Source organism: Somniosus microcephalus, chromosome 13 (assembly GCF_052327205.1).
Source record: "Somniosus microcephalus isolate GS21.2 chromosome 13, FLI_Smic_1.0, whole genome shotgun sequence".
Classification (NCBI taxonomy): domain Eukaryota; kingdom Metazoa; phylum Chordata; class Chondrichthyes; order Squaliformes; family Somniosidae; genus Somniosus; species Somniosus microcephalus.
Window position 1 is genome coordinate 5,024,736 of NC_140999.1, and position 26,271 is coordinate 5,051,006.

The 26,271-nt window shown below is 47.4% G+C and overlaps 1 protein-coding gene across 6 annotated transcripts in view; it reads left to right on the forward strand.

The window, feature by feature from the left end:
- LOC147107996 (3',5'-cyclic-AMP phosphodiesterase 4C-like) overlaps positions 1–26,271 on the forward strand; it is a 373,788-nt gene that overhangs the window by 287,266 nt on the left and 60,251 nt on the right. For all 6 annotated transcript variants that reach the window (XM_086004381.1, XM_086004383.1, XM_086004382.1 and 3 more), the window contains 2 exons: positions 5,609–5,645; positions 25,361–25,434. In XM_086004381.1, coding sequence (XP_085860507.1) covers positions 5,609–5,645; positions 25,361–25,434 — 111 coding nt within the window. The remainder of the gene's footprint in view (positions 1–5,608; positions 5,646–25,360; positions 25,435–26,271) is intronic.

Here is a 26,271-nt window from a genome sequence, read left to right on the forward strand (position 1 = left end):
CATCTCCCAATCTATTGCCATTTAGATAATAATCTACCCTCCTGTTTTTACCCCCAAAGTGGATAACCTCGCATTTATCCACATTATAGTGCATCTGCCACGTATCCGCCCATTCCCCCAACCTGTCCAAATCGCACTGTAGCCTCCTGACATCCTCATCAGAGCCCACCCCTCCTCCTAGTTTAGTGTCGTCAGCGAATTTGGAAATATTGCATCCAATTCCCTGATCCAGATCATTTATATATATTGTGAACAGCTGGGGTCCCAGGACAGATCCTTGCGGCACCCCGCTGGTCACTGCCTGCCACTCCGAAAACGAGCCGTTTATTCCAACTCTCTGTTTTCTATCCGCCAGCCAGTTCTCTATCCACGTTAATACTTTGCCCCCAATCCCATGAGCCTTAATTTTGCATGATAATCTTTTGTGTGGAACCTTATCGAAGGCTTTCTGGAAGTCAAGGTACACCACATCCACTGGCTCTCCCCCATCTATTTTACCAGTTACTTCCTCAAAAAATTCCAGCAGATTAGTCAAACACGATTTACCCTTTGTAAATCCATGTTGACTCTGTCCGATCCTTTCCCCATTTGTCAAGTGCTCCGCTATTTTATCCTTAATAATGGACTCTAGCATTTTGCCCACAACCGATGTAAGGCTTACTGGTCTATAATTCCCTGCTTTCTCTCTACCCCCCTTTTTAAATATTGGGGTAACATTAGCTACCCTCCAATCCACGGGTACTGTTCCCGAGTCAATGGAGTTCCGGAAGATGATCCTTAGAGCATCTGCAATCTCCAGGGCCACCTCCTTAAGTACCCTAGGATGTAGTTTATCAGGCCCCGGGGATTTGTCGGCCTTCAGTCCCCTCAACTTACCCAACACCATATCCCTAGAGATACTAATTTCTGTCAGCTCCTCCCTCTCATTAGTCCCTATGTTTGCCGATATTCCTGGGAGGTTATTTGTGTCCTCCTTTGTGAATACAGAACCAAAGTATGAGTTTAATTGGTCTGCCATTTCCTTATTCTCCATTATATATTCTCCCGAATCGGACTGCAAGGGACCGACTTGGGATTTTACCAGTCTTTTCCTCCTGATATACCGATAAAAGCTTTTGCAGTCTGTCTTTATGTTTGCTGCAAGTTTACTTTCGTATTCTATTTTCCCCTTCCTGATTAATCCCTTTGTCCTCTTTTGCTGTATCCTGTACTGCCCCCAATCTTCCGGTCTGGTGCTTTTTTTTGCCAGTTGATATGCCCTTTTTTTTGATTTTATGCTGTCCCTAATTTCCCTCGTTATCCACGGTTGAGTCACCTTTTTAGGTTTATTTTTATGCCAAACCGGTATAAACATGTTCTGGAATTCTTCCATTCTATCTTTGAATGCTTGCCATTGTCTATCCACTGTCAATCCCCCCAGAAACACCACCCAATCAATCTTACCCAATTCCCGTCTCATACCCTCGTAATTCCCTTTATTTAAGTTCTGGACCTTAGTCTCTGATTCAATTTCCTCACTCTCCATCTCGACTGAGAGCTCGATCATATTATGATCGCTCTGACCCAAGGGGCCTCGTACAAGAAGATTGCTGATAAGTCCCTTCTCATTGCACAATACCCAGTCTAAAATGGCCTGATCTCGAGTCGGCTCCTCGACATATTGGTCCAGATAACCGTCCCGAAAACATTCCAGGAATTCCTCCTCCTCAGAATTTTTACTAATTTGGGTAGTCCAATCAATATGTAAATTAAAGTCACCCATGATGACAGCTGTGCTCTTATCGCACGCTTCTCTAATTTCCCTTTTTATGCCTTCCCTCACCTCCATATTACTATTTGGAGGCCTATATATCACACCCACTAACGTTTTCCTCCCCTTGCTATTTCTCATTTCTACCCATACAGATTCCGTTTCATCCGAGTTAATATCCTTCCTTTCCATTGCATTAATCCCCTCCTTTACCAGCAATGCTACCCCACCTCCCCTACCTTTTTGCCGATCCTTCCTAAATATTGTATATCCCTGGATGTTAAGTTCCCAGCCTTGCCCACCCTGCAGCCACGTTTCTGTAATCCCAATCAAATCATACTTGTTTACCTCTATTTCCACAACTAATTCATCCACCTTGTTCCTAATGCTTCTAGCATTAAGATACAAAGCCTTCAGGCTTGCTTTTTTCACACTCTCATTATGAATTAGTTTGGCCCTTTGTGTTTCTCTCCTTTGCTTATTGCTTCTCACCTTTCTACCATCTATTTCTGACTTCATATGACTTCCCTCTTTTCCACTACCTAGGTTCCCATCCCCCTGCCAAATTAGTTTAAATCCTCCCGAACCGCCCTAGAAAATATTACCCCGAGGACATCGGCTCCCTCACAGTTCAGGTGTAGACCGTCCCCTTGGTACAGGTCACTCCTCCCCAAGAACTGGTTCCAATGCCTCAAGAATTTAAATCCCTCTCCCTTGCACCACTGCTCAAGCCACGTATTTAGCTTATCTATCTTACTCTCTCTAAACTTATTAGCTCGTGGCACTGGTAGCAATCCAGAGATTACTACCTTTGAGGTCCTACTTTTCAATTTAGCTCCTAACTCCCTAAATTCAGCTTGTAGGACCTCCTCCCTCTTTTTACCTACATCGTTGGTACCTACATGTACCACGACAACTGGCTGATCCCCCTCCCCCTTCAGAATGCTCTGCACCCGCTCCGAGACATCCTTGACCCTTGCACCAGGGAGGCAACATACCATCTTGGAGTCTTGGTCTCGGCCACAGAAACTCCTATCTATCCCCCTTACAATTGAATCCCCTATCACTATAGCCCTATCCCTCTTTTTCCCGCCCTTCTGTACAGCAGAGCCAGTCATGGTGCCCTGAACCTGGCTGCTGGTGCCTTCCCCTGATAAGTCATCTCCCCCAACAGTACCCAAAACGGTAAACCTGTTTTGGAGGGAGATGACCGCAGGTGACTCCTGCACTACCTTCCTGCCTTTACCCTGCCTTTTGGTCACCCATTTACTGTCTGAGCTAGCCTTTACCTGCGGTGTGACCAACTCACTGAATGTGCTATCCACAACATCCTCAGCATCGCGTATGCTCCAGAGTGAGTCCATTCGCAGCTCCAGCGCCGCCATGCGGTCCGCTAGGAGCTGCAGCTGGACACATTTCCTGCACACATAGTTGTCAGGGACAGTGTCCCTGATTTCCCACATGGCACAGGAGGAGCATGACACGGGTCCGAGCTGCCCTTCCATGACTTAACCCTTACAATACCCTTTTATTTACTACGATTTAGCTTAATTATTGAATTCTACTTAGAATAAGTTTGTGAAAGTACTCACCAACCAGTCACCTACCTGTTTTCTGGTGTTGTATTTTCACTGCCGCCTCCTGTCCTGGAACCTTTTCCACCTAGGTTAGGCTCCTGAAATAAAATAAATTGAACCTACCTTTTCAACTTCCCCTAACCCCTAAAAGGTTAGAGGAGGTGGAAGGGTGGGAGACACTACACTGTAGTGTTTCGGGTTTAGCAACAGCTCCACCTATATAAGAGTTACTGGCCTCCTGCTCTCCCGACTGCACCAGCTGTGAAAGAAAAAGCCCGCGAAAGGTGAGCTTTTAAACTCACCAGTTACTGGCCTCCTGCTCTCCCGACTGCACCAGCTGTGAAAGAAAAAGCCCGCGAAAGGTGAGCTTTTAAACTCACCAGTTACTGGCCTCCTGCTCTCCCGACTGCACCAGCAGTTACTGGCCTCCTGCTCTCCCGACTGCACCAGCTTTCTCCTCTGCTGTTGATTTGGTGTGCCTCGCAACTGCCGCCGGTTTTTAAGCCGGGCTCCTCCTCGCTGCTCCCTGCTGCTCCGAGTGGTCGGGCCTCGCAACTGCCGCCGGTTTTTAAGCCGGGCTCCTCCTCGCTGCTCCCTGCTGCTCCGAGTGGTCGGGCCTCGCAACTGCCGCCGGTTTTTAAGCCGGGCTCCTCCTCGCTGCTCCCTGCTGCTCCGAGTGGTCGGGCCTCGCAACTGCCGCCGGTTTTTAAGCCGGGCTCCTCCTCGCTGCTCCCTGCTGCTCCGAGTGGTCGGGCCTCGCAACTGCCGCCGGTTTTTAAGCCGGGCTCCTCCTCGCTGCTCCCTGCTGCTCCGAGTGGTCGGGCCTCGCAACTGCCGCCGGTTTTTAAGCCGGGCTCCTCCTCGCTGCTCCCTGCTGCTCCGAGTGGTCGGGCCTCGCAACTGCCGCCGGTTTTTAAGCCAGGCTCCTCCTCGCTGCTCCCTGAGATGAGGAGAAATTTCTTCACTCAGAGGGTGGTGAACCTGTGGAATTCTCTACCACAGAAGGCTGTGGAGGCCAAGTCACTGAATATATTTAAGAAGGAGATAGATAGATTTCTAGACACAAAAGGCATCAAGGGGTATGGGGAGAGAGTGGGAATATGGTATTGAGATAGCGGATCAGCCCTGATCATATTGAATGGCGGAGCAGGCTCGAAGGGCCGAATGGCCGACTCCTGCTCCTATTTTTCTATGTTTCTAAGACTGTGAAGACATATATCCACTTTTCTACAGCTGAAATGTGTTGCAGCCACAGATTCCGCCACTATCTATTAGCTGACAAACAGAAGCAGCTTGTACAGCAATGGCCAGAGTTCAGGCACGGTGGATTAGAAGACTAGAAAGGTCCTGACATGCAAGTAGGACCAGTTGGGTGAGAATTAACAACTGACCCCATGACAGACCCGCATCTGATTGCAACTTAAGAATGTAGTGCAATCGATTTATTGACGAATCATTAACTTATTTACTACTTTGCCAATTCGTAGCGTGTTGTATATTCCAGGGAAGCTGTGTTCAGTGTGTGTATAGTCTACTGTGGGTGTGGCCCAGTGGGTAGCGCACTCTCATCTGAGAGTCAAGGTTGTGGGTTCAAGTCTCACTCCAGAGACTTGAGCACGAAAATCTAGGCTGACACTCCCAGTGCAGTACTGAGGGAGTGCCGCACTGTCGGAGGTGCCGTCTTTCAGTTGAAATGTTAAATCAAGGCCCCGTCTGCCCTCTCAGTGGACATAAAAGATCACGCGGCACTATTTGAAGAAGAGCAGGGGAGTTCTCCCTGGTGACCAATATTTATCCCTCAATCAACAACAACAACTTATATTTATATAGCACCTTTAACGTAATGAAATGTCCCAAGGCGCTTCACAGGAGTGTAATCAGCATCACAAAAACAGATGATCTGGTCATTTATCACATTGCTGTTTGTGGGAGCTTGCTGTGCACAAATTGGCTGCCGCATTTCCCACATTACAACAGTGACTACACTTCAAAAAGTACTTCATTGGCTGTAAAGCCCTTTGGGACGTCCAGTGGTCGTGAAAGGCGCTATAGAAATGCAAGTCTTTCTTTATTTACGTTCAATGTGTGTGCAATTTCTGTTCAGCTTGTGTAGATTCTACGTTAAATATATGTAGTCTATGTTAAGTGTGTGTAGACTGTACGTTCGATGTGTTCAGTCTATGTTCGTTCAGTGTAGAGTCTATGTTCAATGTAAGTGCGCACTGCGTTAACCGTGTGTAGAGTCTATGTTCTAACTCTGTTGATTTGTTTTTCTATTCAGCCACACAGAAGACATGATTGTGACCCCATTTGCTCAGGTAAGTAGGACAATCTGGATCTCTGCTTGAAAGAAAATGTTCCTACATTTTATTTCCCTCTCCTCTTTAGATTGCTCCCTGGCACAGTCCAAGCCTTCGCTCAGAGGCAGAGGAACGTGCTTGCTGCTCTCTGCCAGTGCCTGGCCACTAGGATGAGGGGGGGACTGGGAGGGGGAGTTGGTCCCTGCGCTGATTTTTCCCTTTCCCCTTGTTATGGGGAGGCTGCTAACAGTGTCAGCCGTGGCTCAGCGGTTGTGGGTTCGAGCCCCATCCCAGCGCAAAATCCAGGCCAACACGCCCAGCGCAGCACTGAGGGAGCGCTGCAGTGTCGGAGGTGCCGTCTTTTGGAGGAGACATTAAATCGAGGTCCCGTCTGCCCTCTCAGGTGGACGTAAAAAATCCCATGGCACTATTTTGAAGAAGAGCAGGGGAGTTCTCCCCGGTGTCCTGGGCCAATATTTATCCCTCAATCAACATCACTAAAACAGAGTCTTTGGTCATTATTATTGTAATGTATTAGCACATGGTTTGTCACATGGTTTGGTATGAGCATGCTCAGTTGTTCGCTCTGGCCTAGTAAACAAGCACATGGACTCGCAGCTCACCGTCTCTGTCCTTCATTTGTTCCACCCACTTATATTACATTTTCGGTGATGAGGATGGGATTCCAAAGCCATTTTTAGGGATCATGGAAGGACACCATGTTCAACCTTCGAGTGGAAAAGTTTAAGGTGAATTTGTGACACCTAAACTGAATTTTTTGCGATGTTTTACTGTTAATGCTGATGCAGAATCGTCTGTGCTGAGCCTTCGTGTGTGTGTATACACAGCAACAGCGGCGCTGATTCCCACAGGTACACAGGTAGCGGCTGAGTCACTGTTCAACGGGATCGGGACAATCATGGCCGTGCCTACAGGGTTCATCGGAAGCCTCGGCCTGTATGACCGAGCTCACGAACCATTCAGTTCTTATATTGAGCGGATGGAGATGTTTTTTAGGGCCAATAACATTATTGAGACTGAAGGTGCAGATGAGAATGTTCAAGTGCAAAATAAAGTAATTCATGAACGTAAAAAAGCAATTTTTCTAACGGAGATCGGGCCAGATGTCTACGGAATGTTGACAAACCTACTCGCGCTAGGGAAAGCGAAGGATGCTTCGTTTGAAGACAGTGTCGAGAAACTCGAGGACCATTTCGACCCAAAGCCCTTAGAAATAGCAGAGAGCTATAAGTTTGGTACCAGAAACCAAAATCAAAGTGAAACCATCAGTGAGTGTGTTGTCGGTCTTAAGAGCCTGTCTTTGAATTGTAGCTTCAGCATGTTGTTGGATCGTGCGTTGTGAGATAAGTTTGTGTGTGGACTGGTGGAGGAGCGCACACGGTCCAAGTTACTGAACACTCCAAACCTAATGTTTGACATAGCATGCAAAATTGCCCTATCGATGGAGACAGCGTCTAAGACTGCTCGGGAGCTCCGTCCAACTCAAGTGACAGTGCAGCTGAGGTCTACAGTCACAAAACCACCGCCAAACCTAAAGTTGTGAGATTGAGTCCAAAGCATGTCAGTCGGAGCAGTTCAGTGAATTGTTATCGCTACAATGGAAATCACTCACCACAGTCCTGTCAATATAGAAATGCAAAGTGTTTTCACTGCCAGAAGCAAGGCCATATTTTAACAGCGTGCAGAGCGAGATCAAAAGCAGGAAGTAAGAACCATTCTAGTGGCAATGCAAAGCAGCGACAACAAAAGGGAGGAATTCACAATATTGAAGTGAACACACCTGATGTTGAAGAACTAGGCAGCTACAGTATCTATGCCAATAGCAGCAATACTAGCAGTCGTGAGAAAGACTTCTGTACAAAACTTTTGATCAACGAGCAATATATTGATATGTGTATGAACACGGCGGCGGACTGCTCTATCATGAATAAGGACACATATGAGAGTAAGTTTAATCAAATACCACTGACAGAGTACTGTAGAGTTAAAAACCTACTCCGGAGAAATCCTAGAGACATGTGGAGAAATGGAATGTACAGTTCAGCACAATGGCCAGTCAGTAAAGCTGCCTATTATTGTAGCGAGCTACAACAGGCCAACCCTCATGGGCAAAGACTGGTTGAGAAAGTTAAAACTAGACTGGAAAAACATCTTCAGTGTAGATGCTTCAAAGAAGCGACTCGACACAATGCTGAACAAGTACGAAAGCATGTTCACAGACAGTTATGAGGGCATCACTGGGTATGACGCACATATCTGCATCAAGTCCAATGCAAAGCCTGTCTATTGTAAGGCAAGGCCGGTCCCCTGTGCATTGAAAAGTCAGGTGGAGGAAGAGCTAGTGAAGCTCAAAGAGGAAGGAACGCTAGGAAAAACTGACAAAAGTGAAGGGGCTACCCCGATTGTGGTAGTGCCCAAAGCAGACAAACTGTACGCTTGTGCGGTGACTACAAAGCTACTATCAGCCAAGCAGTTGACGATGAGCAGTACCTGTTACCTACATCACAAGATTTGTATGCAGCACTCTCGGGGTCAAAGGTTTTCTGACCTATCGCACGCTTACGCTCAGCTGAATGTTGACAAAGAAAGTCAACAGTATCTCACCATCAACACACACAAGGGACTGTACTCATACACCGAGCTGCCATATGGTGTAAAGTCCTCCCCCAAAAATCTTCCAGGCTACGATGGATAAGATTTCGCAAGGAATTACAAATTGCTTATACAATCAAGACGATGTGCTGATCGCAACAAGCAGCAAGGAAGGAAATCTAGAAGTGTTAGATATAGTGCTTCAAAGGTTAAATACCCACAATGTCAAATTGAAAAGGAGCAAATGTGCTTTTGTGCAGCCCGAGATTGTGGACCTTGGTCTGAATGTTGATGTAACTGGCTTGCAACCTGCGAAGGAAAAGGTTGATGCTGTCATCACTGCTCCAAAGCCACAGAACGTGTCTGAGTGATGATCTTTCCTTGGAATGGTCCAGTACTACGCACGTTTCTTACCTGAGTTAGTGACCATGTTAGCCCCATTGCACGAGCTCCTCAAGAAGGATGTCCAGTGGAAGTGGATGAAAGCACAACAGGAAGCTTACGACGCTTGTAAGAGAAGTCTCTCTAGTGATGCTCTACTTGTGCACTACGACACAGAGCGTGAGCTTAAGTTAGCGTGTGATTCTTCCAGCTATGGTGTGGGAGCTGTCATAAGCCACGTAATGGATGACAGCCAAGAGAAACCAATCGCGTTCGCATCGCGAACCCTCACAGAGTGAAAGAAACTACGCGCAAATTGAAAAGGAAGCCATAGTGTTTGGAATCAAGAAATTTCAACAGTTCCTGATCAGAAAGTTTACCCTGATAACCGATCACAAACCACTCCTAGCAATATTGGGGCCCAAATCTGCCATCCCTGCAATGGCCGCATGAAGAATGCAACATTGGGCAGTGTTGGTGTCACAATATGACTACACGATTGAATATCGCACTTCAAAGCAGAACACAATCACAGATGCCTTGTCCAAGTTGCCACATGAAGACTCGTGTGTTGGGAGTGAAGGTGATATTTTAACGCTTGGTGCAGTTGACAAAGACTTTGCCGTGAATGCAACTGAGATTGCAGATGAGACTCAAAAGGACTCAGTACTGAAAAGAGTGAATGAAAACCCCTTGAATGGATGGACTGATCAGTGTCTGGACACAGAGTTGAAACCATTCCATAACCGTTGTACTGAATTGTCTTGTGAGCAAGGTTGTATCAAGTGGGGAAACAGAGTGGTGGTACCCACTTCTTTGAGAGATAGAATTCTGGCCAAACTTCATACTGAGCATCCAGGGATTGTCGGAATGAAATCAATTGCAAGAAGCTTTGTTTACAGGCCTGGTTTGCCAAAATTGCAGAAACAAACCACCCAAAACTCCACTACAACCCTGGTCATGGCCAAGTAGACCTTTTCAGAGAGTACATATAGACTCCTGTGAGAAAGCAAATGATTATTTCCTGGTACTTGTAGATAGTCACTCAAGGTGGATTGAAGTGAAACACGTGGGTTCAGATACTACAACTGAACGTATCATAGATGAGTTGAGGTCTGTCTTCGCATGTCATGGCTTACCTGAAGAGCTTGTTTCTGACAATGGCCCTCAGTTCCATTCTGTTCTATTCCAAGAATTCATGAAATGGAACAGTATCAAACACGCAAAATAACAACAGAAAATGCTGGAAAAACTCAGCAGGTCAGGCAACATCCGTGGAGAGAAATTTGAGTTGACGTTTCGGGTCGAACCCGAAATGTCAACTCAAATTTCTCTCCACGGATGTTGCCTGACCTGCTGAGTTTTTCCAGCATTTTCTGTTGTTATTTCGGATTTCCAACATCTGCAGTATTTTGCTATAGTATCAAACACACTCTCGTTCCACCAGATCTCCAGCTTCAAATGGAGCAGCTGAAAGGTCAGTCAGAATAGTGAAAGAAGCTCTCAAAAAGCAAGTGTTGCCGGGTTGTTCGGGACTCAGCATGAAGCAAGGTTTGGCAAATTTCTTGCTGAAGTACAGAACTCCTCCGCACACTACAACTGGACATACCCCAGCAGAACACTTGATGAAGAGGAGATTGAGAACACGATTGAGTCTTGTTCAACCAAACTTGGCCTCAAGAGCTGAACAGAAACAGTTGAGTCAGAAACATTATTATGACAGCAATCCGAAAGAACACAGTTTGAAACAAAAGGAGTGTGTTTGTGTTCTGAGTCCCCCTGGCAAGTCGAGTTCACACACGTGGGATGTAGGAACCATAGTAGAGGTTGGTGGAACCAAGAGATATTTGGTTGAAATAACAACAGAAAATGCTGGAAAAACTCAGCAGGCCAGGCAACATCGTGGAGAGAGAAATAGAGTCAACGTTTCGGGTCAAACCCTTTGTCAAGACTGAAAAGGCACAGGAAATTAAACAGATTAAAAGGCCAGTTTGGGGTCTGGGAGAGAACAAAAGAGAAGTGAAGAGACATTAAGAGGTATTGAAAACGAGACGAGATGGTGATAGGACTAGTGGAGACAAAAGACGGCTCTAGATTAGGTGTGAAATGTTCTGGCAGAATGGGAGACAGCTGCCATGTGGGAGAGAGAAAAAAAAGAAAGGGGGGTGGGGAGAAAGGCCAAAACAAAGGTGTGAATAAAAAATATAAGTAAAAATGTAATGGGGGCCGAGGTTATGATCTGAAATTGTTGAACTCAATATCGAGATATTTGGTTGAAATTGGTGACACCATCCGAAGTGTTCATGTAGATCAAATGATCTCTGCTGGAGATGAACCAAGACGTGATCTTAAACCACTTGATCAGGAACACATACATGAGTTTGACTCAGTTCAGACTTCAGTGACTGACGTACCAGGTTCAACCAAGTCTGAGCTAGAAACAGGATCACCTTTGAGTTCAGAACCAAAACAAAACGGCCCGAAAATTGGTTGGACACCAAAACCTTCAGTAAGGAGATCGGGAAGGCGCCGCAAACCTGTCCTTAAACTGGATTTGTAGTTTATTTAAAAGAGAACAAGCCAGGAGTTTGTGTTATGTGGTACATGTAATGCTGGGAAAGGTGGGACCATCGTTTTGTTGTATTTGAGAGGGGAATAGCTACATTTTTTTTAATGGGGAAAGCAGTGTAATGTATTATCACATGGTTTATCACATGGTTTAGTATGAGCACGCTCAGTTCGCTCTGGCCTAGTAAAGCCAGCACATTGACGAGCAACTCACCCTGTCTGTCCTTCATTTGTTCTACCCACATATATTACATTTATCACATTGCTGTTTGTGGGAGCTTGCTGTGCGCAAATTGGCTGCCGCGTTTCCTGCATTACAACAGCGACCACACTTCAAAAAGTGCTTCATTGGCTGTAAAGCGCTTTGGGATGCCAGGTGGTCGTGAAAGGCGCTATAGAAATGCAAGTCTTTCTTTCTAACACTCAGCCCCACACCGCAAGTTTGTCTCCTGCTGTTCCACATATCGCAGGATCGCCCCTGTGCCTGTGTAAAAGAAAGAACTTGCATTTCGATAGCGCCTTTCACAACCTCGGGACGTCCCAAAGCGCATCAGGTGGTACACGCTGCAGTCAGGTGAAGGGAGTGGATGTTTGAGGTGGTGGATGGGCTGCCGATCAAACGGGTTGCTTTGTCCTGGATGGTGTCGAGCTTCTTGCAGCTGCACTCATCCAGGTAAGTGGAGTGCATTCCATCACACACCTGGCTTGTGCCTTGTAGGTGGTGGAGAGGCTTTGGGGAGTCGGGAGGTGAGCCACTCATCACAGAATGCCCAGCCTCTGACCTGCTCTTGTTGCCACAGTATTTATATGTCGGTCCAGGTCAGTTCTTGTCAATGGTGACAGCCCAGGATATTGACAGTGGAGGATTTGGCGATGGTAATGCCATTGACTGTCATGGGAGGTGGGTAGAGATGGTCATTGCCTGGCACTTGTGTGGCACGAATGTTACCTGCCACTTAATAGCCGAAGCCTGAACGTCATCCAGGTCTTGTTGCATTACCTGAGGAATTGTGAATGGCACTGAACACTGTGCAGTCATCAGTGAACATCCCCACTTCTGATCTTATGTTGGGGGGAAGGCCATTGAAGCAGCTGAAGATGGTTGGGCCTAGGACACTGCCCTGAGGAACTCCTGCAATGGTGTCTTGGGGCTGAGATGATTGGCTCCCAAAAACTTGACTCTAGCCACTAAAGAATTTCCTCCCCTGATCCCCATTGACTTCAGTTTTACTGGGGCTCCCTTGGTGCCACACTCGGTCAAATGCTGCCTTCACCTCTGGAATTCAGCACTTTTGTTCATGTTTGGACCAAGGCTGTAATGAGGTCTGAAGCCAAGTGGTCCTGGCGGAACCCAATCTGAGCATCAGTGAGTAGTTGAATAGCCTGCCCGCTCTCACTGTCTAGGTTCAGACCTGAAGAATGGTGAGGTGCTAGAAGGCTTCCCAGCAAGAGTCAGCGCCTTCAGGGGAGAAGGAAAGATAAATCACTGGTTAGGCCTCAGCTGGAGTATTGCGTACAATTCTGGGCACCACACTTTAGGAAGGATGTTAAGGCCTTGGAGAGGGTAGAGAGGAGGTTTACTGCGATGATACAAGGGATGAGGAGCTTCAGGTATGTGGAGAGATTGGAGAAGCGGGGATTTTTCTCCTTAGAGCAGAGAAGGTTAAGGGGAGACCTAATGGAGGCATTCAAAATTATGAGGGATTTTGATAGCAAGTAGGGAGAAACTTTCCTCTGACAAGTGGGTCGGTAACCAGAGGTCACAGATTTAAAATAATTGGCAGAATATCCAGAGGGGAAATTTAACATTTTTTTGTAGAGAGTTGTTATGATCTGAAACACACTACAGGAAACTCTCGTTTAAACGGCACCTAAATATCCAGAATTCTCTATTAACCGGCAAAATTCTCACTCCGAAAACAACACCTCAATAACCGGCAATGTTGCCGAGTCCGAGTCTCCCGCGGTGGTCGAGTTAGTCAGTGGGGGTAGTTCTCCAAACTGCCACTCCTCGGCTTCTTGGCGCTGTCGGAAGTCCGAACACCTCAATAACAGGAGTCTGACTCTCCCGCACTGCCGGGAGTCTCTTCTGATCCGCCATTTTACAGGGGTACTGTGTGTCTCCCACGCTGCTGGCAGTCATTGCATTGCATTACCCTCAACTGGCAGTACTGTACTTAATCAAGCATCTTCCACCATCCATTTAACACAACGTTCTGTAGGTGAGTACCCAATTACTGTATACTGCACATTTCTTGATTTTTAAATTTTTCTTTGTTAAAAATAGCCTCGGTAGATAACCCTCTCCGTCATCCAGAATTTTTGATCAACCGGCAACATGCCGGTCCCGGATACCAAAGAGTTTCCTGTACTTCAAAGGGTGGTGGAATCAGATTCCATTGGAACTTTGAAAGACAATTGGACATGTGCTTGAAGAGGATTAATTTGCAGGGCTGTGGGGAAAGTGCAGGGAGTGGGACTAATTGGAGAGCTCTTTCAAAGAGCCGGCACAGGCACAATGGGCCGAATGGCCTCCTTCTATCATGTAAGATTCTATGAGAAGGTTTTAATAAAAAAATTTCTAACACTTAAAATGATACAGAATCATAGAATGATACAATACGGAAGGAGGACATTGGGCCCATCGTGCCTGTGCTGGAAGCTCTTTAGCTATCCCTATCCTCAGCCCATCCCAACCACTTCAGGAATAAGTCAGTGACTCACCAATCAGAATGTTCTTATGACAGCATTGTACCCCACATAGAATCAGCCTCATGATTGGTCAAGATTCCTTTAATTGACAGTTTCTACCCATTGCAGAACAATCAACAATTCCGCCGACAAGGTACAAAAGCCAATCGTAGGCGCCGAAATTGGGATACGACTTCATTTTGAAGGTTGCTAGGTAACGCAGGCCCTTTTTAGCACAGTTGAACATGTTTAGAAATTGCTGCTGCTGCAAACAGTTGACACATCCATCCTCACCTGAGCCTGAGATTGTACAGGTATCTGAGCCTGAGATTGTACAGGTATCTGAGCCTGAGATTGTACAGGTATCTGAGCCTGAGATTGTACAGGTATCTGAGCCTGAGATTGTACAGGTATCGGAGCCTGAGGTTGTACAGGTATCTGAGCCTGAGATTGTACAGGTATCTGAGCCTGAGATTGTACAGGTATCTCAGCCTGAGATTGTACAGGTATCTGAGCCTGAGATTGTACAGGTATCTGAGCCTGAGATTGTACAGGTATCTGAGCCTGAGGTTGTACAGGTATCTGAGCCTGAGATTGTACAGGTATCTCAGCCTGAGATTGTACAGGTATCTCAGCCTGAGATTGTACAGGTATCTGAGCCTGAGATTGTACAGGTATCTGAGCCTGAGATTGTACAGGTATCTGAGCCTGAGATTGTACAGGTATCTCAGTCTGAGATTCTACAGGTATCTGAGCCTGAGATTGTACAGGTATCTCAGCCTGAGATTGTACAGGTATCTCAGCCTGAGATTTTACAGGTATCTGAGCCTGAGATTGTACAGGTATCTCAGCCTGAGATTGTACAGGTATCTCAGCCTGAGATTGTACAGGTATCTGAGCTTGAGATTGTACAGGTATCTCAGCCTGAGATTGTACAGGTGTCGGAGCCTGAGATTGTACAGGTATCTGAGCCTGACATTGTACAGGTATCTGAGCCTGAGATTGTACAGGTATCTGAGCCTGAGATTGTACAGGTATCTGAGCCTGAGATTGTACAGGTATCTCAGTCTGAGATTGTACAGGTATCTGAGCCTGAGATTGTACAGGTATCGGAGCCTGAGATTGTACAGGTATCGGAGCCTGAGATTGTACAGGTATCTCAGCCTGAGATTGTACAGGTATCTGAGCCTGAGATTGTACAGGTATCTGAGTCTGAGATTGTACAGGTATCTGAGCCTGAGATTGTACAGGTATCAGAGTCTGAGATTGTACAGGTATCTGAGCCTGAGATTGTACAGGTATCGGAGCCTGAGATTGTACAAGTATCGGCGCCTGAGATTGTACAGGTATCGGAGCCTGAGATTGTACAGGTATCTCAGCCTGAGATTGTACAGGTATCTCAGCCTGAGATTGTACAGGTATCTCAGCCTGAGATTGTACAGGTATCTGAGCCTGAGATTGTACAGGTATCTGAGCCTGAGATTGTACTGGTATCGGAGCCTGAGATTGTACAGGTATCGGAGCCTGAGATTGTACAGGTATCTGAGCCTGAGATTGTACAGGTATCGGAGCCTGAGATTGTACAGGTATCTGAGCCTGAGATTGTACAGGTATCTCAGCCTGAGATTGTACAGGTATCTCAGCCTGAGATTGTACAGGTATCTGAGCCTGAAATTGTACAGGTATCTGAGCCTGAGATTGTACAGGTATCTCAGTCTGAGATTGTACAGGTATCTCAGTCTGAGATTGTACAGGTATCTTAGCCTGAGATTGTACAGGTATCCCAGTCTGAGATTGTACAGGTATCTCAGCCTGAGATTGTACAGGTATCTGAGCCTGAGATTGTACAGGTATCGGAGCCTGAGATTGTACAGGTATCTGAGTCTGAGATTGTACAGGTATCTCAGCCTGAGATTGTACAGGTATCTGAGCCTGAGATTGTACAGGTATCTGAGCCTGAGATTGTACAGGTATCTGAGCCTGAGATTGTACAGGTATCTGAGCCTGAGATTGTACAGGTATCTGAGCCTGAGATTGTACAGGTATCTCAGTCTGAGATTGTACAGGTATCTGAGCCTGAGATTGTACAGGTATCTGAGCCTGAGATTGTACAGGTATCTGAGCCTGAGATTGTACAGGTATCTCAGCCTGAGATTTTACAGGTATCTGAGCCTGAGATTGTACAGGTATCTCAGCCTGAGATTGTACAGGTATCTCAGCCTGAGATTGTACAGGTATCTGAGCTTGAGATTGTACAGGTATCTCAGCCTGAGATTGTACAGGTATCTGAGCCTGAGATTGTACAGGTATCGGAGCCTGCGATTGTACAGGTATCTGAGCCTGAGATTGTACAGGTATCTGAGCCTGAGATTGTACAGGTATCTCAGCCTGAGATTGTACAGGTATCGGAGCCTGAGATTGTACAGGTATCGGAGCCTAAGATTGTACAGGTATCTCAGCCTGAGATTGTACAGGTATCTGAGTCTGAGATTGTACAGGTATCTGAGCCTGAGATTGTACAGGTATCGGAGCCTGAGACTGTACAGGTACCTCAGCCTGAGATTGTGCAGGTATCTCAGCCTGAGATTGTACAGGCATCGGAGCCTGAGATTGTACAGGTGTCTGAGCCTGAGATTGTACAGGTGTCTGAGCCTGAGATTGTACAGGTATCTGAGCCTGAGATTGTACAGGTATCTGAGCCTGAGATTGTACAGGTATCGGAGCCTGAGATTGTACAGGTATCTGAGTCTGAGATCGTACAGGTATCTCAGCCTGAGATTGTACAGGTATCTCAGCCTGAGATTGTACAGGTATCTGAGCCTGAGATTGTACAGGTATCTGAGCCTGAGATTGTACAGGTATCCGAGTCTGAGATTGTACAGGTATCTCAGCCTGAGATTCTACAGGTATCTCAGCCTGAGATTGTACAGGTATCTCAGCCTGAGATTGTACAGGTATCTCAGCCTGAGATTGTACAGGTATCTCAGCCTGAGATTGTACAGGTATCTCAGCCTGAGATTGTACAGGTATCTGAGCCTGAGATTGTACAGGTATCTGAGCCTGAGATTGTACAGGTATCTCAGCCTGAGATTGTAGAGGTATCTGAGTCTGAGATTGTACAGGTATCGGAGCCTGAGATTGTACAGGTATCTGAGCCTGAGATTGTACAGGTTTCTCAGCCTGAGATTGTACAGGTTTCTCAGCCTGAGATTGTACAGGTATCTCAGTCTGAGATTGTACAGGTATCTCAGCCTGAGATTGGACAGGTATCTGACCCTGAGATTGTACAGGTATCTCAGCCTGAGATTGTACAGGTATCTCAGCCTGAGATTGTACAGGTATCTGAGCCTGAGATTGTACAGGTATCTGAGCCTGAGATTGTACAGGTACCTGAGCCTGAGATTGTACAGGTATCTGAGCCTGAGATTGTACAGGTATCTGAGCCTGAGGTTGTACAGGTATCTGAGCCTGAGATTGTACAGGTATCTGAGCCTGAGATTGTACAGGTATCTGAGCCTGAGATTGTACAGGTATCTCAGCCTGAGATTGTACAGGTATCTGAGCTTGAGATTGTACAGGTATCGCAGCCTGAGATTGTACAGGTATCTGAGCCTGAGATTGTACAGGTATCTGAGCCTGAGATTGTACAGATATCTGAGCCTGAGATTGTACAGGTATCTGAGTCTGAGATTGTACAGGTATCTGAGTCTGAGATTGTACAGGTATCTGAGCCTGAGATTGTACAGGTATCTGAGCCTGAGATTGTACAGGTATCTCAGCCTGAGATTCTACAGGTATCTGAGGCTGAGATTGTACAGGTATCTGAGTCTGAGATTGTACAGGTATCTCAGCCTGAGATTGTACAGGTATCTCAGCCTGAGATTGTACAGGTATCTCAGCCTGAGATTGTACAGGTATCTGAGCCTGAGATTGTACAGGTATCTGAGCCTGAGATTGTACAGGTATCTCAGCCTGAGATTGTACAGGTATCTGAGCCTGAGATTGTACAGGTATCTCAGCCTGAGATTGTACAGGTATCTGAGCCTGAGATTGTACAGGTATGTCAGCCTGAGCTTGTACAGGTATCTCAGCCTGAGATTGTACAGGTATCTCAGCCTGAGATTGTACAGGTATCTGAGCCTGAGATTGTACAGGTATCTGAGCCTGAGATTGTACAGGTATCTGAGCCTGAGATTGCACAAGTATCTGAGCCTGAGATTGCACAGGTATCTGAGCCTGAGATTGTACAGGTATCTGAGCCTGAGATTGTACAGGTATCTCAGCTTGAGATTGTACAGGTATCTGAGCCTAAGATTGTACAGGTATCTCAGCCTGAGATTGTACAGGTATCTCAGCCTGAGATTGTACAGGTATCTGAGCCTGAGATTGTACAGGTATCTGAGCCTGAGATTGTACAGGTATCTCAGTCTGAGATTGTACAGGAACCTGAGCCTGAGATTGTACAGGTATCTCAGCCTGAGATTGTACAGGTATCTCAGTCTGAGATTGTACAGGTATCTGAGCCTGAGATTGTACAGGTATCTCAGCCTGAGCTTCTACAGGTATCTCAGCCTGAGATTGTACAGGTACCTCAGCCTGAGATTGTACAGGTGTCTCAGCCTGAGATTTTACAGGTATCGGAGCCTGAGATTGTACAGGTATCTCAGTCTGAGATTCTACAGGTATCTGAGCCTGAGATTGTACAGGTATCTGAGCCTGAGGTTGTACAGGTATCTGAGCCTGAGGTTGTACAGGTATCTGAGCCTGAGGTTGTACAGGTATCTGAGCCTGAGATTGTACAGGTATCTCAGCCTGAGATTGTACAGGTATCTGAGCCTGAGATTGTACAGGTATCTGAGCCCGAGATTGTACAGGTATCTGAGCCTGAGATTGTACAGGTATCTGAGTCTGAGATTGTACAGGTATCTGAGCCTGAGATTGTACAGGTATCTGAGCCTGAGATTGTACAGGTATCTGAGCCTGAGATTGTACAGGTATCTCAGCCTGAGATTGTACAGGTATCTGAGCCTGAGATTGTACAGGTATCTGAGCCTGAGATTGTACAGGTATCTGAGCCTGAGATTGTACAGGTATCTGAGCCTGAGATTGTACAGGTATCTCAGCCTGAGATTGTACAGGTATCGGAGCCTGAGATTGTAGAGGTATCTGAGCCTGAGATTGTACAGGTATCTCAGCCTGAGATTGTACAGGTATCTGAGCCTGAGATTGTTCAGGTATCTGAGCCTGAGATTGTACAGGTATCTCAGCCTGAGATTGTACAGGTATCTGAGCCTGAGATTGTACAGGTATCTGAGCCTGAGATTGTACAGGTATCTGAGCCTGAGATTGTACAGGTATCTGAGCCTGAGATTGTACAGGTATCTGAGCCTGAGATTGTACAGGTATCTCAGCCTGAGATTGTACAGGTATCTCAGCCTGAGATTGTACAGGTATCTCAGCCTGAGATTGTACAGGTATCTCAGCCTGAGATTGTACAGGTACCTGAGCCTGAGATTGTACAGGTACCTGAGCCTGAGATTGTACAGGTATCTGAGCCTGAGATTGTACAGGTACCTGAGCCTGAGATTGTACAGGTATCTGAGCCTGAGATTGTACAGGTATCTGAGCCTGAGATTGTACAGGTATCTGAGCCTGAGATTGTACAGGTATCTGAGCCTGAGATTGTACAGGTATCTGAGCCTGAGATTGTACAGGTATCTCAGCCTGAGATTGTACAGGTATCTCAGCCTGAGATTGTACAGGTATCTCAGCCTGAGATTGTACAGGTATCTCAGCCTGAGATTGTACAGGTATCTCAGCCTGAGATTGTACAGGTATCTCAGCCTGAGATTGTACAGGTATCTCAGCCTGAGATTGTACAGGTATCTCAGCCTGAGATTGTACAGGTATCTCAGCCTGAGATTGTACAGGTATCTCAGCCTGAGATTGTACAGGTATCTCAGCCTGAAATTGTACAGGTATCTCAGCCTGAAATTGTACAGGTATCGGAGCCTGAGATTGTACAGGTATCTGCGCCTGAGATTGTACAGGTATCTCAGCCTGAGATTGTTCAGGTATCTCAGTCTGAGATTGTACAGGTATCTCAGCCTGAGATTGTACAGGTATCTCAGCCTGAGATTGTACAGGTATCTCAGCCTGAGATTGTACAGGTATCTGAGCCTGAGATTGTACAGGTATCTGAGCCTGAGATTGTACAGGTATCTCAGCCTGAGATTGTACAGGTATCTCAGCCTGAGATTGTACAGGTATCTGAGCCTGAGATTGTACCGGTATCTGAGGCTGAGATTGTACAGGTATCTCAGTCTGAGATTGTACAGGTATCTGAGTCTGAGATTGTACAGGTACCTGAGATTGTACAGGTATCTGAGCCTGAGATTGTACAGGTATCTGAGCCTGAGATTGTACAGGTATCTCAGCCTGAGATTGTACAGGAACCTGAGCCTGAGATTGTACAGGTATCTGAGTCTGAGATTGTACAGGTACCTGAGCCTGAGATTGTACAGGTATCTGAGCCTGAGATTGTACAGGTATCTGAGCCTGAGATTGTACAGGTATCTGAGCCTGAGATTGTACAGTTATCTGAGCCTGAGATTGTACAGGTATCTGAGCCTGAGATTGTACAGGTATCTGAGCCTGAGATTGTACAGGTATCTCAGCTTGAGATTGTACAGGTATCTCAGCTTGAGATTGTACAGGTATCTCAGCCTGAGATTGTACAGGTATCTCAGCCTGAGATTGTACAGGTATCTCAGCCTGAGATTGTACAGGTATCTCAGCCTGAGGTTGTACAGGTATCTGAGCCTGAGATTGTACAGGTATCTGAGCCTGAGGTTGTACAGGTATCTGAGCCTGAGATTGTACAGGTATCTGAGTCTGAGATTGTACAGGTATCGGAGCCTGAGATTGTACAGGTATCGGAGCCTGAGATTGTACAGGTATCTCAGCCTGAGATTGTACAGGTATCTCAGCCTGAGATTGTACAGGTATCTGAGCCTGTCAGTATCAGAGTGTAAGTCTGTACTAAGGTGAATGGGATGAAGGTCCTGTCTTCCGGTCGGCTCTTCCACATGAGATGAGCTTGGGGCAGGTTCACTCCAGTTCTTATGGTTGTTGGTCCGCAGTTCGGAACTGCCCATAATTCAGCACTAAGCTGGAAATTTTACTCAGAAATGGCTCTAAGGATGGAGCATGTGGGATGAGCCATTTTACTGGGATAGCAATTCAGGAACATTACTCTTGATCTAAATCTAGGGTTTGATGGGACGATGTAGATGGAGCTGTACTCTGTATCTAATTGTGCTGTACCTGCCTTGGGAGTGTCTGATGGGACAGTGTAGAGGGAGCTTTACTCTATCTAACCCGTGCTGTACCTGCCCTGGGAGTGTTTGATGGGACAATGTAGAGGGAGCTTTACTCTGTATCTAACCCGTGTTGTACCTGCCCTGGGAGTGTTTGCTGGGGCAGTATAGAGGGAGCTGTACTCTGTATCTAACCCGTGCTGTACCTGCCCTGGGAGTGCTTGATGGGACAGTGTACAGGGAGCTTTACTCTGTATCTAACCCGTGCGGTACCAGCCCTGGGAGTGTTTGATGCAAGTGCTGTTTGCCCGAAGTTCAGGAGATGTTCCATTCCCCAGCTCCAACATCTTGACACAAAAATCAGTCCCCTCCAGCAGGAACAGAAAGAATGCTGCCTAAAAAATGTTAAGCACTCTTCGAGTCTCTCACTAGGAGTAAAGTAGCACACAACAGATTCGAGAGGCCACACTGTCAGAGCTGAGGTCATGGCTGCAAATCTATTAGAATGTTTTGTACACTGTCACATCAAACACTCAGCACGGGTTAGATACAGAGTAAAGCTCCCTCTACACTGTCCCCATCAAACACTCCCAGGGCAAGTACAGCACGGGTTAGATACAGAGTAAAGCTCCCTCTACACTGTCCCATCAAACACCCCCAGGGCAGGTACAGCACGGGTTAGATACAGAGTAAAGCTCCCTCTACACTGTCCCATCAAACACTCCCAGGGCAGGTACAGCACGTGTTAGATACAGAGTAAAGCTCCCTCTACACTGTCCCATCAAACACTCCCAGGGCAGGTACAGCACGTGTTAGATACAGAGTAAAGCTCCCTCTACACTGTCCCATCAAACACTCCCAGGGCAGGTACATTAAGAAGTGTTAGCGATATCCCGCTCATTGATAAAGAGCGAAGGGGTTTGATATTGAGAGCTGCAGCACGTCCTGCTCTGTTACTCCCTTCGCCCCCGCCCCTCGCCCCGATCACACTCTGCCTGGGCTCCTACACCGAGTTCTGCTTGTTGACGAGGAGCTGGGCCTGAGGTTAGATCTGACGTCGTGGGTGTTGCGGGTGATCTGGCCAACATCAAAGAAAGTAAAAACTTAAGAACATAAAGAACAGGAGGAGGCCATTCAGCCCCTCGAGCCTGTTCCGCCATTCAATGAGATCGTGGCTGTTCTGTATCTTAACTCCATCCACCCGCCCTGGCTCCATATCCTGTTCTACCCTAGTCTAACAAAAATGTATTGATCTCATGTAAAATTATTAATTGAGCCCCAGCATCTACTGCTTCTTGTGGGCGAGAGTTCCACACTTCTACCACCCTTTGCTTGAAGAAATGTTTCCTAATTTCTCTCCTGAATGACCTGGCTCTGATTTTAAGGTTTGTCCCCCTTGTCCTCGACTCCCCGACCAGCAGAAAACGTTTCTCTCTATCTACCCAATCAATTCCTTTCAAAATACTAAAACCCTCAATCATGTCACCCCTTAACCTTCGATATTCCTGGGAATACAAGCCTAGTTTATGTAGTCTCTCCTCATAATCATTCCATTAGCTTTTTTGATTATTTTTTGTTCCTGACAACTACATTTCAGTGATCTGTGTACATGGACCCCTCAATCTCTTTGGACCGCCACCGTTCCCAGCCTTTCACCATTTAACTTGCATTTCTATAGCATCTTTCACGACCTCAGGACGTCCCATAGCGCTTTACAGCCAATGAAGTACTTTTTGAAGTGTAGTCACTTTTGTAATGTAGGAATTTTGTAATTGAACGCCGTAATTGTGACCATCTTCAAGAAAGGTGACAAGTCCGATTGCGGTAATTACAGAGGAGTTTCCCTGCTGTCTGCCACAGGGAAAGTCATTGCAAGAATCCTCCTCAATCGCCTTCTCCCAGTGGCCGAAGAGCTCCTCCCAGCGTCGCAATGCAGATTCCGCCCACTAAGGGGCACAATGGACATGATCTTCACCGCACGTCAATTACAAGAGAAATGCAGGGAACAGCACCAACCGCTGTACATGGCCTTCTTTGATCTCACAAAGGCCTTCGACACTGTCAACCGTGAGGGATTATGGAGTGTCCTCCTCAAATTCGGCTGCCCTCAAAAGTTTGTCACCATCCCCTGCCTGCTTCACGACGACATGCAAGCCGTGATCCTGACCAACGGTTCCACCACAGACCCAATTCACGTATGAACCAGGGTCAAACAAGGCTGTGTCATCGCACCAACACTCTTCTCGATCTTCCTTGCTGCAATGCTCCATCTCACCCTCAGTAAGCTCCCCACTGGAGTGGAGCTAATTTACAGAACAAACGGGAAACTGTTCAACCTTTGTCGCCTCCAGTCCAGATCCAAGGTCGTCCCATCCTGTCGTCGAATTACAGTATGCAGACGATGCTTGCGTCTGCGCTCACTCGGAGGTCGAACTCCAAACCATCGTCAACACCTTCACCGAAGCGTATGAGAGCATGGGCCTTACACTAAACATCCATAAGACAAAGGTCCTCAACCAACCTGCCCCCGCCACACAGTGCTGCCCCCTGATTATCAAAATCCACGACAAGGCCTTGGACAACGTGGACCACTTTCCATACCTCGGGAGCCTACTGTCAACAAGGGCAGACGTCGACGACGAAGTCTAACAGCGCCTTCAGTGTGCCAGCGCAGCCTTCGGTCGCCTGAGGAAGAGAGTGTTTGAAGACCAGGACCTCAAACCCGGCACTAAGCTCATGGTCTACAGAGCAGCAGTGATACCCGCCCTGCTGTATGCCTCAGAGTCGTAGACCATGTACAGCAGGCACCTCAAAGCACTGGAGAGGTATCACCAACGCTGCCTCCGCAAGATCCTGCAAATCCATTGGCAGGATAGGCGCACCAACGTCAATGTTCTCGCTCAGGCCAACATCCCCAGCATCGAAGCTTTGACCACGCTCAATCAGCTCCAATGGACGGGTCACATTGTCCGCATGCCCGATACGAGACTCCCAAAACAAGCGCTCTACTCGGAGCTCCGACATGGCAAGAGAGCCCCAGGTGGGCAGAGGAAATGCTTCAAGGACACCCTGAAAGCCTCCTTGAAAAAGTGTAACATCCCCACCGACACCTGGGAATCCCTGGCCCAAGACTGCACAAAGTGGAGGAGAAGCATCCGGGAAGGTGCCGAACACCTCGAGTCTCTTCGTCGGGAGCAAGCGGAAGCCAAGCGCAGGCAGCGCAAGGAGCGCGCGTCAACCCAAGCACCCCACCCACCCACCCCTTCAACCACCGTCTGCCCCACCTGTGACAGAGACTGTAGGTCCCGCATTGGACTCATCAGTCACCTGAGAACTCATTTTTAATGTGGAAGCAAGTCATCCTCGGTTCCGAGGGACTGCCTAAGAAGAAAAAGAAGTAGGAAACGCGGCAGCCAATTTGCGCACAGCAAGGTCCCACAAACAGCAATGTGATAATGACCAGATAATCTGTTTTTTAGTGATGTTGGTTGAAGGATAAATATTGTCCAGGACACCGGGGATAACTCCCCTACTCTTCTTCGAAATAGTGCCCTGGGATCTTTTATGTCCACCTGAGAGGGCAGATGGGGCCTCGGCTTAACGTCTTATCGAAACACGGCACCTCCGTCAGTGCGGCGCTGCCTCAGCACTGCACTGGGAGTGACGGCCTGGATTATGGGCTCATTATCTCTGGAGCGGGACTTGTACCCACAACCTTCTGACGCAGAGGCGAGAGCGTGCTGCCCACTGAGCCTCGGCTGACACCAATCTTTCATTTGAAAATCTAGCAAGAAATCCAGAGGAACAGGGAGACGTGTGAAGGGGAGATAGTGGGAGGGAGCAGGGGAGAGAAGCTGGGCAGAATAAGGAATGGATTGTGGGACAGGAGATGGTTTGTGCAGCCAAGATTCTATCTTCTCCCTTTCTCTCATGCTGGGGCACAGGTTCCACTGGCATCACCCATTGGTCGCTCTCCAAAACCTCACCCAAGTGGGTGATCTTCATTTGTGAGCCCAGGATCAGGAAACCTGGCTTATTTCCCCCCCCCTCCCTGATGTTCCCCTCCCTGGCCCCCACACACTGAGGGAAATTTCCTTGCATAGATCCCCAAGTTCTTGATTCAAAGTTTTTGTAAATCTTTCCTTTGCCATCTTTCCGCAGGTGCTGGCAAGTTTACGGACCGTGAGGAATAACTTTGCCACGTTGACAAATCAACCGGAACAAACGAAGTGCAAGTAAGGGGTTCCATAGTCGGGGAGAGCGCGCGTGTGGGGGTTCGGCTGCCTCCTTAACAAAGCGCATAGCGCAGCGTCCCGTGCACTCCCCGCGTCCTCCATGTTACTGGCGCAACTGCGCGGTTGGGGCCCCGGATCTTCCTAGATCTGCAAGGAGCAGCCATGAGCCAATGAGTGCCTTGTGAGCGGCACGTGGCAACAGTCACCCGTGACTCACCGAGGGGCGTGCAGCGCCCACAAAAGGAGTTACAGCTCAATCCATGACTGCCCCCCCCCCCCCCACCCACCACCACCCCCGTTGACTGGCGTTGGAGTGACGCAGCCAGCAGAGATGGCAAGTGGACTACCAGGAGCTGGGAGGTTCCAGATTGGTTTACTGACCAACGTTGAGTTGGCCTGTCCTCGGCCAAGCATGGTAGTTGGGCGGTCTGCAATAGCCCCCCAGCACCCTTGGGTTAGGCAGGGGGCAAATCAGCCAGAGTTCCTGCTCTTGGATCGCTAGGCAGTGGCTGGAATGTGTGCACATGTGTGAACGTGGACATCAGGTGAGGGCAGGGTGAGGCTAAGTCCTGATGCCCTGCACAGTCGGCTAGCACCGGACACTCGCTGTCAGCTGATGTGAAGAATGGCCACTACAGCGATAGGGGAGGAAAATAGATCTCAATAAGTCCATGAAACCTTTCCCTTATTTTGGAAGGAGGGAGGAATGTTACTCCTGTAGGACAATAAGTTTTGATTAGCCCAGGAATTATTTGTATTTTTTTCATTCATGGGATGTGGGCATTGCTGGCAATACCAGCATTTATTGCCCATCCATAATTGACCATGAAAAGGTGG